This window comes from Colletotrichum graminicola (assembly GCF_000149035.1).
Source record: "Colletotrichum graminicola M1.001 genomic scaffold supercont1.193, whole genome shotgun sequence".
NCBI classification, from domain to species: Eukaryota; Fungi; Ascomycota; class Sordariomycetes; order Glomerellales; family Glomerellaceae; genus Colletotrichum; species Colletotrichum graminicola.
In genome coordinates, this window is record NW_007361197.1 from 1,697 (window position 1) to 15,009 (window position 13,313).

Here is a 13,313-nt window from a genome sequence, read left to right on the forward strand (position 1 = left end):
AGGTAAATTCTAGCTATTATAGCCTTAACTTATAGCTTAGAGGGAAGGTTAGCCCTAAAGAGTATCTTAATACCTTAGGTTATTACTTTTTACTTAGCCCTCTTAGCGCTACTATTTAGCTCCTTTATATATAGAGGTATAGTCTTAACCTTAATCTCTTTATCCTAGGTCTACTTTTAAAAGGTAGTATTATTATTAATTACTATTATAAAGTAATTAATATCTTAATATATCTTATATAAGGTAAGGCCTTAATACTAATAGACTTATAATTTAAATACTTATAAAACCTAGAAAATACTCTTATAGGTCTTTAATATATATAAGAAGCTAAATAACCTACCTATAAACTTATCTTTAATAACTATTAGCTAGATACTATTATTAAAGCTATTAAGGTAGTTAAAGAGATCTTAAGTAATCCTATAGTATAGTTAGATTACTTATTACTTTAATTAGTATTATAAAATAACCTTTTTTATATAAGTTATCTAGTAGTAAATATAGTTAAGACTATTAAAAGCCTTAACCTTAACGCCTCTTACCTTAGTAATAAGATACTTAAGCGCTTTAGTACTAAGATATCTACCCTAAAGGTACTAAAGCTAGGCTAAGTTATTTTATATTAGTTAATCTTAGTAAGATAGTTATCTAGGAGTACTAAGGCCTAGTAGCGTTACTATAATAACATAAACTATAGCTATATTACTTATAGGAATTTATTTAGAAATAAGATAAGTAGAGAGAGGCTTATATTTAAGAAAAAAGATATTAGTAACTTAAGTAAGTTACTTAACTATAAAGCTATCCTTATATTTACTATATTATAAAGTATAGTCTAGACTAGAATACTAAATACCTATTTTTTAGAGTAAGGCTTTTAAGATAATATTTATATAAAAGTCTTCTATAAATACTATATCTATAAGTATAAAGTCTAAGCTTATTTTATCTTAGCTCTTAAGAACGCTCTTTATTATATAAGTACTTATTATAAGTATAAGATATAAAGTAGTACTTAAATTAACTTATTATACGCCTTCTTTTAGTATCTTAATAGTGCTAGGTTCTAGTAAGGAAATATTATTTACTAGATATATAGTGCTATAGTTATTTAATATAGTACTATATAAAAGGACGTATAGGCCTAAGAAAAGTATAGTAAAGACACTATAAGATTATAGTTCCTAGGTAACTTTAGCTAGAGGTAATTATAATAAGGTAGGGTTAATAATATAAGTAATAACTTTAAATAGAAGATTTTTCTCCTTTTTTTTTTTTTTTTTTCTTACCTTTTTATAACTATTTACTAGTCTATAAGTAATTTATCTAAAGGATATACTTTTTAAATAAAGGTCTTACTTTAATTTACCCCTTAGTCGTAGAAAGGAGTGCAGTTCGACAGGGGGCCTTAACAACGGCACAGCGCCTACAATGGCCTGATGAATAGCTTGATAGCCTACACCTTAAATGCGACTTGCCCATCATTCAGGGGTTCGTCTTTACACATTCAAAGTAGGGTCTTAACTACTAATAAGTTAACTTAAGACTTAAGCAAGTTAAATACCTTCTTTTATTAGTTATATAACTTATACTATAGTTCTTTTATTCTAAGGAGTTATTTATTTATTTCTTATTTCTTTTTTATATAAATACTACTACTACTTACTATCTACTTATTAGGTAAGGTAATATAGCTTATAACTTATTAAGTTATAATACATAAGTAGTAACTAATTCTTTATAATATAGATACTACTATAGTTATTATATATAGTAGTCCTACTTAAAAAGTAAAGCCTATAAAGTAGTATAAAAGATATCTTTAGTAATAATATATTAAGAACTAAAGTAGTAAGTAGTAATAAGTTAAGATTAATTATAACTATAATTAGAGTTATAAGGAGATATCCTCTTACTATTACCTTACTTAGTTATTTTTAACCCTTTTTTAATCTTAGCTTAAAGATCTACATACTTTAGCTTTAAGAGCTTATTTTAAATAGCCTTAAGATTTAAGTTACTTAATATATACCTTAAGATCTTTATTCTTTCTTTTATAGTATATTTAAGAAATTTAAAAGTAGTAGCTTACTAAAAGTAGTTAAATTACTTATAAAGGTAGTTATAATAAGGCTAATTATTAGTTAATAGCTTATCTTTATCTCTAAGGGTTATATCTATTTTTATTACTTTATATAACTTTATTAGTAAAGCTAAATATATTAAATCTTTAAGTAAATTACTATAGTGTCCTAAAGTTAAATATAGCCCCTTAAGCCTTTTAGTCTTAGCTAGTATATTTAACTTATTTTATACTTATAATAGTATAACTTATTACTTAACTACCTAAAGAAAAGTCTTAATTATTAGTATACCTTAAATCTTAAGAATATTAAATAACTTAGTATTTATAAGTAAAAGATACTATTTAAATAGCTATATTACTAAATTACTAGTAAATAAGGCCTTTAAAAAGAACTAATAATATTACTTATAAGTATAGTTAGTTATATTATCTAAGAATAAAGTATATTACTTTTAAAACACCTTACTTACTACTTAAAGAGTAAGCTTAATCCTATTATTTAAAAGCTACTATTAAATCTTATTTATAAGACTACTTATAACTATTATTTAGACTTATAATAAGATAAGATTATTAGCTTTATATTACTTATAAGTCTAAAGCTTTTATAATAATACCTTCTTTGTAAATATAAGCTATTTATTTTTATAGCCTTATTTACCTTTATAAGATTAATTAGCTCTTTTAGCTTACTAGTATTAGACTTTTACTTAGTTAGTTATTACTTTTATACGTAAAAAGCAGTGTAATAAATCTTATATTACTTAATACTCTTCTAATAAAGATACTTTACATAGCTTAAATTACTTAAGTGCTAAAGGAGCTTCTCTTACCTATTTAGGTTAATAAATTACTAAATATCTTAAGCTATTAATAGAAATAAAGCTTTATTTACTATAAGAACTAATCTTTATAACTTATTAAAAAGCTATATAGCTTATAGGTAGTTATAAGACTAAGAAGTATATAAAATAATATAATAGTATTATTATAAATATTTAGGAAAAAATATTAAGTTAAAAAAAGTAAATTTATAATAAGGCTACTTTATAATAGTAAAGGTTATACTTTTAAGTTAAAGCTAGGCTTATAACTATTATAAAGTAGGCTAATAATAAACGTAATTTATATAATTAAAAGTAGCCTATTATTTCTAAATAGTATTATACTACGCCTTATAGCTAAGTACTACCTTATTTTTTAATTATAATGTAATATTATACTAGAAGTAGTATTATATAGTAATATTCTATATAAGGCTACTATATTCCTTATAATAATAGTAGTAGTAACCTAGTAAGATATAACTTTTATAACTAGCTAGCTTACTTATGTTGACTATAATTTTAAATCTAGATTACTAAAAGGCTATAAATTATATACTTAGATATTTTAATTAAATATAATACTTTTATTATTAATATAAAGTATTACTAAGTAGTAAGAATAATACTTTAGAGGTTACTTTAGATACCTTATTTACTAATAACTTACTAAATTATTTTAGCTTATAACTATATATACTAAAGCTATTTAAAAGACTTATCTCCTAGTAAGCTAATAACTAAAGTACTATACATATATTAACTACTAAGACTAAGCTACTATTACTAATACTTACTATAAGAAGATATCTTTTATTAGTAAATTAACTACTATAATAAGTATTTAACTATTAACTTAAATAAGAAATAAATTATTACTTAATTTCTAAGTAGCTACTAAATTGCTATAAACTATTTATATTAACTATAGTAACACCTAGACTATTAGGCTTATTACTAAAAAGCTTATTTTACTATAAATCAGGCTATAGTATATAGATATTTATAACTACTAGCTATATTAAGAGGTAGTAGTAAATTAAATTACTATTAAATATAAGAAGTCTAGTAAGTTAATAGCTAATAAATCATAAAAGCACTTAGTATACTTTTATTTACTATCTTTATAGCTTAATTAAATATTAGTAACTAATATATTTACCTTATAGTAAATTAATAGTAAGAACTAATAAATAATAAAGTAAAGTTTTACTAGTAAATAAAAAGACAGAACGTTTAAGATATTAAAGAATAATTACTAAATAAATAGGCTATAATTAGAGGATATTTAATATAGACACTATAGTAATTAACTATATTACTAGTACTAAAGGGGTGTATTAGATATAGTAGAAAGTATATATAAATTAATTAGTAAACATATAGTTTCTTTATAGTAAGTTATTTAAAAATAAGTAGTAAAATAGCCTTATTTTATAAGTAATCTAACTAGTTATATAGCTAGGATTAGCCTAGGATTTCCTAATAAAGAAATAAGAGGATTTCCTTATTTCTATAGAATCTTTCTATAGTTATATAATATATAACATTATTAATAAACTATTATAATCTTTATAGTTTAATATATTATAACTTATTATATAATAATCTTATGTTATAGAAGATTTAGCTTTATTACTTATTTTAAAACAGAATTAAGTTTCTAATAAAAGATTTATAGTATTTTAGTTTATTATACTATATAAGCTTTATAGTAAAGTAGTAGGTATAATACAGTATACTTAAAGCTATATATACTACTATTTCTAGTAATATAGTATACATATAGTATTACTTTACTTAAAACAATATTATAAAGTAATGTATTCTTTTAAGTATTTCTTTTATTAGGAAAAGGAAATCTAATTTTAGTTTTATTTACTTTAAAGAGCACGTTTTTATATACTTATTTAAGATATAAGATATAACTATATTAAGCTTATATAGTATATAACTTAGAGCTATATTCTATCTATAACTAACCTGTTTATACTATAATACTAGTTTTTATATTTCAAAAAATACAAATACCTCTTTATTTTAAACTATATATAATTATTAAATAAACACTTTATAGTATATGAATTAACTAGATTTCTATGCTTGTTTTAAGCATTTCTTCTTTTTATTTAAACACTTACTATAAGAAGTTATCTAAGATACCTTAAGTAGTAACCCTATTTTTTCACCCCCTCTATGAGGAGGGGGTGTTTAGCTCAACAGCACTGACTTGCACCCCCAGGTAGATGTAGAATCTTTTGTGATGTTAAGGGTGGCTGACTGTAGCTGGGGCTGTGGCGGTGCGTGTCTAATGTGGTTAACATTGCCATATGTGGTTAGATACCATCTACCCGTCACCTACCCTGTAGTTACCTAGAAGCTGCCCACCAAGGGCCCAACCACCACCCACCGAGGCCCACTGAAAAGCCCCTGGAGCAATGCTGATCTCCTCCGTCATTCACCAATCACTCTTACTCTCTATCTACAGTCGGTCCCGTCATTTCATGTCGCTCCGTCAGACGCGTTTTTCACAACCACCAACCTACCTCTCTATTCGATGCGATGCAATCAATCCATCTCTAGCATAGGGAGCCCAAGCCGCTGCGCCATGCCTCGCAATGACGCTTCTTCCCACCACCCTCTAAGCCCTTAGGTCGGGCCCAGTCGTCATCGTCACGCACCCGTCGTCCACATCCACGAGCAATGCGTCGCCGAGAGGCGTTTGATCCATCTTGTCCGACTCACCAACTCGTTTCCTCCTGTGACGGCGGCCGTCCCATTCGTCGAGGCCTGGTACCACCAGGTCATCCGATTTCGCAATCTCCAAACCGACGGCACATCGCCTCTCGGGCTGACAGGCCACTCCCTGCGCGCTCTATCCACCTGTCGCTCTAGCCTCGCCCGGCAATTTGCTTCAAGAGGCTACCAGTCATACGCCGTCATTTTGGCTGTTGACGACGTCTTCATCGCTCGTTCTGTAAGTCTGCATGCAGCAACATCCACACCGGCACTGTTGTCGCTGCGACCCAATCTAATCCACTTCGTCCTTGCAGGAGATCGATTGTCCCATTCATGGCCCCACCATCCAGCAGCAGCGAGCCCGCCGTTCGACACCAGTCCCTACACACCCCACCAGAGCCAAAAGCACAGCATCCACCTTCAGGGCCACAGAATCTACCGTGGAATACAAGGGCGACAGCCTCAGCCATGAACTCCTTGTGGGCTCAGGCTGCAAGCTCATTCCTCCCACGGCGTTGATCCTTCTCCTTTTCGCCTCTGTGCTCCTGGCTATCTTTACCTGGTGGCTCTTGTCACAATTTTGACCGAGGGATCTCTACTAATAGCAAGCCCAAATGCTGTAAGCGCAGAACACTGGATTCAGAACAGGGGGTGGTTTTTATTCCAAGCAATTAGGCTTTACAGTGTAATACTAAACAAACAGAGCGTTAAAGCCTAATTATGCATTACTATAAAGATGGCCTGTCTCCAGCCTTTCCTGTGCCTTAGTAGTAGACGTCCCACATCATCATTAACCTGTCGTACTCCCTCTGATTCACTAGGGAATCTATCGTCAGAACTCTATCCTACGTCATCTATCCACATTATTCCGTGTTCTCTTGGCTCGTAAGACGTATGCAAGTAGTCAGGTCATCTAAGTCCTCTCCTGTGTATATAGATAGCGTCATACATTGTACATAGCCTGTAGCAAAGGAAGGAAAGCTTATCATCTCGCTTATCTCCTGCGTCGCGTGGCGCGCAAGATGCCAACCAGCCAAGTTGTTATGTAAATCCCTAGCCACTAGCTATCTGCTAAACTACCTAGGTAAGGTACCTACCTACCTGTACCTACACAATCTTGGCCGACAACTCCACTGATGTCTATCTATCCATCTCGCCCATATCGCCCTCCTACAACGACTTTAACACTATCGTCCGTCCTATTGTTCCCTAGTCCCCTAATCCGCTGTTCATTACCATTATCCTCGTTGTTATCAAGGAGCACCCTATCCCCGTCGCCTTGAACTCGCGCGACATCTTCTGGAACACCCACATCGCCATATTGGTCCCAGTGGCTTGGCCCCCAGGTGTTCACACAAGCTGAGTGGCCGGATCCTGCGACAGGCACTCAAGATGAACCACGCATGCCTTCTTCTCGATGGTTGCGGCTTACGTTGCGTCGATTAGCCTTGCTCATCTTGGGTTGCAGTGGGGGGACTGACCTTGGTTCTGCCCCAACATCTGTCCACGGTCGCATCCATTGCGCAGCTTGCTTGCTTCTTAGACCCCACCCCTACAGTCTGTTGCGTTGGCAGCGTCCAAAACCTACTTTTCAGTCCGTGCGCTGAAAACACACAAATATGAATTTTGGCTTGATGCCAGCCCGGCCGGGCCCATCGCGATGGATAACAGTGATGCCAGCCCGGCCGGGCCCATCGCGATGGGCAACCGTGATGCCAGCCCGGCCGTATCCATCACGATGGGCCCGGCTGGGCTGGCATCAAGCCAAAATTCATATTTGTGTGTTTTCAGCGCACGGACTGAAAAGTAGGTTTTGGACGCTGCCAACGCAACAGACTGTATCGCTCCGACCTAGGCAGAAAGTAGAACCGCTTAGTCGCCGATACGCGTGCACCACATCAAAGAACTCAGCCCGTCCGTTGCCATCGTTACAGCTACGCCTTTGTCGATCCATTACACTACACCTCGTCTAAGGTATGCATGCTGGCAGGCGATATGGAGCTCTGGCCCTGAGAGGGTTTGACGCCATGTACCTCTGCTGATTAAATTCTGCAGTGGGTTTAGCTGGCGGGAGTGGATTTCTAGCACCTGGCAGCTGACAGGGGTGAGGTTAACACACCTGGCAGCTGATAGGAGTGAGGTTAACACACCTGGCAGCCGGCGGGTGCTACATTTGCTAGCTGCACCTTTAGTTAGCTGGCGCGTTAATTATAGATAGAATGAACTTGCACCTGGGTCTAGAGCGCGCATGTTAGTTATGATTGGACTAAAGTATTCTTTGTTGTTAATATCATAAGACTTAGTTTGTGGTGACGTGAAGCCTGTCGTTAGTGAAGCTGGTTATAGTCCTGGTTAATTGCTTAGGGTGTTTGTAGGCGAGCGAGCTACATGGTGTTCTTGCTGTTAGGGCGATGCTATCGTTATAAAGCAACCAGATGGATCTAATAGAATTGATAAGCCCTATGGGAGCTGCTGTGCTGATGGCTGTTATTGCGTTCTGTCTTGATGCTAACGGCGACGGGACGGGTGGCGAGTAGGGTAAGGCATTGTTGATATTATAGCGTCGTTAATTATGGCTGCGTCTGCTGGAAAGGAGGGAAGATTTGTTAGGTAGAAGAAGGGAAATAAATTAGTATATTTAGGAGAGGGGAAGAAGACTGCTTAGTTTAATATAACAGTGTAACCCTATTATGTAGGCATTAATTCTCTAGGTAGTCTTTATACTGGGCTGCTTGGCTGAAATAGGCATAATTAAAGGATTGTCGTGCTTCCTCTAAGCGCCTTATTATGCGCAGTTGGCGACCTGAAAGACTAGTACCTATTTGCAGAAATTACAGGTGCCTACAGGCAGGCTTGGAGTAATTATCCTGCGGGTACAAATGACGTCGTCCTGAATTCCCTCCGGCCGAGAAAAATAAAGCCTTGGTACTTGGTGTTCACCAAGGGTGGGTTGTTGATTAGGTAATCTCAAGTTGGGCGGTTTGTTATATATCGCCCATAATTTTGGGCGGTTCGCCCCAAACCGCCCGTGCCCTCTCAGCAACGACTGGATGCCGAACATACATATATGAATGCAGCTTAGGAGGACGCCATCGCTGCCTTGCTATCTGACAAGTTCAAGGACCCAAGTCAAGGCTTGCTGCTTCATTTCTAGTCTTCCGTCTTGAACGTCGGAAACAAAGTGCCGTGTACCGCTCTCCGTGAAGAGAAGCCCAATCTTGGAGCTCTTCTAGTTCTATGCCCTCATTAGCCAAGAATGACAGGATTTCCCATCACAGACCATGGGTACACCCGAATTTCCTAAAGGTAGACATTACACATATCACAATATCGACCTTTATATTCTAGAACTTGTCGCGGCCGACGCACCGTCGTACATAGAAACTTATTGCATTCCTTCATCGCACTTCCTGTTCTTGGCCTACTGGCGGGTTCTGTTTTCAAGCCGGGTGGCAGCGGCAACCATGACATGGCGTGCACCGTGGCCAGAAAGCGCCCACGCCAATTGGCCTAGCTTAGATATGACATAGCATGCCGGGTTTCGTCCTTAAGACAGCAGGTATCGTCCTTAAGAGAGCATTACACAAGCATTTCTTAAAGTGCCAAGGGACCTAAATCAATTGGATTTGACAATGCTATGAAATGCTGCTGATGCTACTCTGGCAATGCACTCGTGGCGCTCACTGTAAGCTGCAAATAATCATTATCTTAGCATCTTAGAGATGAACTACTGCTAGAACAGGACCACCTGTAGCCTAGGGCTGTCTATTTGTATTGACTGACGCCCTATTCAACAACGCACACATGGGGGACACCCTTGAGTCCTGGAGCTGGGAAAGAAATAGCCGCCAAGGCGTTGATGTTGAATGCCCCCACCCGCCACCACGTGGTGTGGCCGCATCCCGAGCAGTGTCAGTCAAGCTGGGGTGGGACCCTCCCGGGGGGAGATGGATTCGGTGCTGAATGAAAAGGACCAAAACAAAGGTCAATTTGATGGTGCTAATGATGATGCAGAAGGGAAAACACCCCCCTCAGTGCTGACTATCAGGTCCTGATTTTATGACCCATTGGTACGTACCCGTACCTTCCAGGGGGGGGGGGGCTGCTGCAAGAATCGCCCAGGAATTTGGGCGGTTTTTCACCAACCGCCCACGACCATCCTGTCTCGTATCACTGCTGAGCTCCTGCCAATAATTGCAACTGCTCGCCCAGAACACTTCTTCATCCACTTCAGTCGTCGCCAATTCTTCTTCTGTCTCCAACCTTCACCTCCACCCACCTAACAACCATTTCACACAAAGAACCTTTTTCTTGGCTACTCCCTGCGAGAAATGGCCGCTTCAACGCGCCGCTCGTCTAGCGCAGTACCGCCGCTGACCCAAACACTCAATGTTCTCAATGCCCTCGACCCCAGTGCTGATGTCGAAACTCTGTGGGCGCAACTGCGGCAAGCCTTCAGCCTCAGCTCAGAGCAGCCCTCTGACAAACCAGCCGCCTTTCCCATCTTCGCCTTCACCGAGGTTCGTCGCCCCATTCTCGAGATAGCAACCGAGAAGCAGTATCGAAACGATCTTTCCCGGATCTCAAACGACCAGAAGACACGACTCAGAGGCATAGCCAAGCAACTCGACATCTCACCTGCTATTTTCTGTCTCCTCTTCACTCCCGAGTGTGCTGCCTCTCGCACCTGCACTAACAGTCTAGCCGAGCTGCGGAATGCTCATCCCGATCTGTCTCTCTCCAGCATCCTTCAAGTCTTTGTCTCACAGTCTGCCGCCCTAGAATCTGCAAAGCGCGGGCGCCGTTCTTCATCACGTATACCAAATACTGCCCTAAAAAGCACAATCCAGCACTGTTCGTACTTGCCTACTGGCACCCCCCTTCCCACCACTTGACGTACTGATTAATAATTCTGCAACCGCAGTTGACGCGAGGATCTGGCAGAAGCAGGCCCCTTCCACGGCCAAGAGGCACCTCAAAACCTTCCGAACCCGACCAGCCAAGATCTCCGTTTCCGCTTTGAGTGACATATCCGAGGAAGATTCGCAATTCCCGACTTTGCCGAAAGACAGACAACCTACACCTGCCGACAACGATGAACAAGCTGTTAACAACGCTAGCGACGAAGATGAAGAATACATCAGGAGTCGCGATGATGGCGATGCTACCTGGGGCGACGGAGAACATAGTGATGCTGAGACAGACAAAGAGACATCCGTATGCCATCTCATCAAATCAACACGTTAGAACTCACACAACTAATGTGGCACACAGACTCATGACTTTAAGGACAGCACATACAGATTGCACCAAGCTGAAGACACCGAGGCCAACCATCCCCCCGTGGAAGCAAGCAGGAAACACGAGCATCATCATAACGCCAACAACCATGACGCCTCCCCACTCTTTTCCCCCATCCCCATCCTCGAGTCTATTGAAAGTAGCTGGGGAAGCGTGACCATGAGTCGTCCAGGTCAGAAGCGCCGAGCGTCAAGCTTGTCCGCATCGCCGTTACCTAAACACCATTATCCAACCTCGCCACTCCTTAAGCGAATAAGAAGAGATTCACCTTCTACGTCCGAAATGAACACCATCAGAATCAGGAACGCATCTGAAATAGCCTTCGACATACCAAAGTACCCAACGCCGGTCTCGGGCCCTTCTCGGTCATCCTCACTCCCTCGGCTCTCATCTCTCCCCAAATCGTCCCATCTCCCTGGATCGCCACCTCCTCCCCAAACTTCCCCACTAATACTGTTCGAGGCATCAATGAATGGCGACCGCGCTGGTCAAACGCAAGGCCCAATTGTATCGCGGGCCGATCTCAGGCTTCGAATCCACAGTCAGACCAGTCTCCGCCCAGGCGTGTTTTGCAACGACGATTCGATTATGACGCTGATGAGGCGCATCGTTCCAAATGACGTCGGAATTGTTAATAGCCTTGCTTTTCAGTTGCAGTGTACCCATTCGACCAGGAACAAGCTCCAGTCGCAACTGTTAAAGCCCGTCGTGCTGATGGTGTATAACCATCCCTCCCCACCCCACTGGTCCCTCTTCCGCTGGTCACAGTTCAGACACACTCTCGAACATTACGATTCGTGCCAGAGTCTTGGCCTAGGCGCTGTCGCGGGACCCAGAGTCGAAAGCTTTCTACGATGGGCGTATGGTGATGTAGACATGATTATTCATCACAGAGAGATCGAGGTACGCGCTGATTAGCAACTGTATCTAGCCCCTGAAAATGTCTAACAATCACCTAGTGTACCCAGCAAGACAATGACACAGACTGTGGCATCTTCACCTTGCTGTTTGCAGAGCAAGTTGGTGTACCTAACGGGACAGCACCGCTGCGCGTTCATGTCCAGGCAGGAGGGTACCGGGACTATTTCTGCCGATCGCTACTTACGTCAACCGATGCCGTCCTACAACCGCATGAGATATGCCAACTTGACGAATATCTCATAGAAAGCACGGCTGAGCGTGCGGCCCAGCTTGCAGATATGGTTAATGGGGCAAGGTGTTCAAAACAGCTGCTTGCCAGACACCGGCCCGGGATTCGGTCAAGGTTGAGACGCGAGTTGGATGCGGCTGCCAGGGAAGAGATACGCCTATCCCGGCTGGGATCACTCGCAGGCATGATTCGTAACATCAGCCTGATTCACGAAGAGGCCCTCCGAGACGCCTGTCGGATAGATGAGGAGGCAAAATCGGAATCAGAGGCCGAATACCAACAGTTAGAGATGCAGAGAGGTCTTGACATGTTCATATTGGCATATACGCAGCTTAACCCAGCCATGGGTCCTACTCCGATCAACGAAGAGTCTGCAGAAGGACTTAAGCTTGGACTTGAAGGCTTATTTAAGTCGGCTAGCGGACTACAGACGCTGTGGAGGATGCCTCAACCAGACGCCGTGGCAAGGGCGGAGAGAGTTCGGTCACAATACAGAAGGTCAGTCGTTTGGCTTCTGGTCCTCCGCCGAGCTGTTCAGAACTTTCGTCAAGCTGTAGGTAAGAACACTGAGAGATATGGTTCGTGATAACCTAGCAAGGCTTATGGGTACATATTCTATTCTACAAGCCAACATGTTGTTAGGTGACGGGACCTTCTCAGAAGCATAACTGCAAACCAAGTTGTAGATAAAACATATTATTAGTAGCAAGCTAAACAGACAATCAGGTCTGGCAACCAGAGCCGGGTCAGATCTTCCTCGCCATGTACTCCGTCTCCTCCTCCTCCAACTGGGATACTGCCATGAACCGCAGCGTCTGGCCAATTTAGGATCAAAGTAATTGTCCCATTAAGAATCTATGTATGAGCCAGAGAATGGGTGGGAATACCTATCCCACGTGGTCCGTCCGGGAAACAAGCCACATCGTGAGCGGACACCACTAGTACTCGCCACACGAAGCTATCCCAGCTTCACGACAGATACATAACCGTCTGTTCAACTAAGGATCTTGCGAAACTGTCAGTCGCCGAGGAACAAGAAGTTGACATGAACAACCCCCTCAATTAAGCTTCCTGCAACTAAGCGGCTTAGCGCAATTAGCTCCCTTCTGTACCTAGAATCCAACATGGTCCAAGAAAGCATGCTTCTAAAGCGGGCTCTGATGATGCGTCGTCGGTTATCGCGTTTTCTCAAGTAGACGGAAGCATGGCG

The 13,313-nt window shown here is 40.0% G+C and overlaps 2 protein-coding genes across 2 annotated transcripts; both read left to right on the forward strand.

Moving 5' to 3' along the window:
• Positions 1 to 9,983: 9,983 nt before the first annotated feature.
• GLRG_11919 (uncharacterized protein) lies at positions 9,984 to 10,899 on the forward strand (the record flags this gene model as incomplete). The annotated part of the gene is made up of 2 exons (XM_008102601.1): positions 9,984 to 10,323; positions 10,577 to 10,899. 2 exons carry the CDS (start codon positions 9,984 to 9,986, stop codon positions 10,897 to 10,899), a joined length of 663 nt encoding a protein of 220 aa, XP_008100792.1.
• A 1,547-nt stretch (positions 10,900 to 12,446) lies between these two features.
• On the forward strand, positions 12,447 to 12,931 carry GLRG_11920 (uncharacterized protein; the record flags this gene model as incomplete). Its single annotated transcript, XM_008102602.1, has 2 exons — positions 12,447 to 12,656; positions 12,830 to 12,931. 2 exons carry the CDS (start codon positions 12,447 to 12,449, stop codon positions 12,929 to 12,931), a joined length of 312 nt encoding a protein of 103 aa, XP_008100793.1.
• Positions 12,932 to 13,313: the final 382 nt, after the last annotated feature.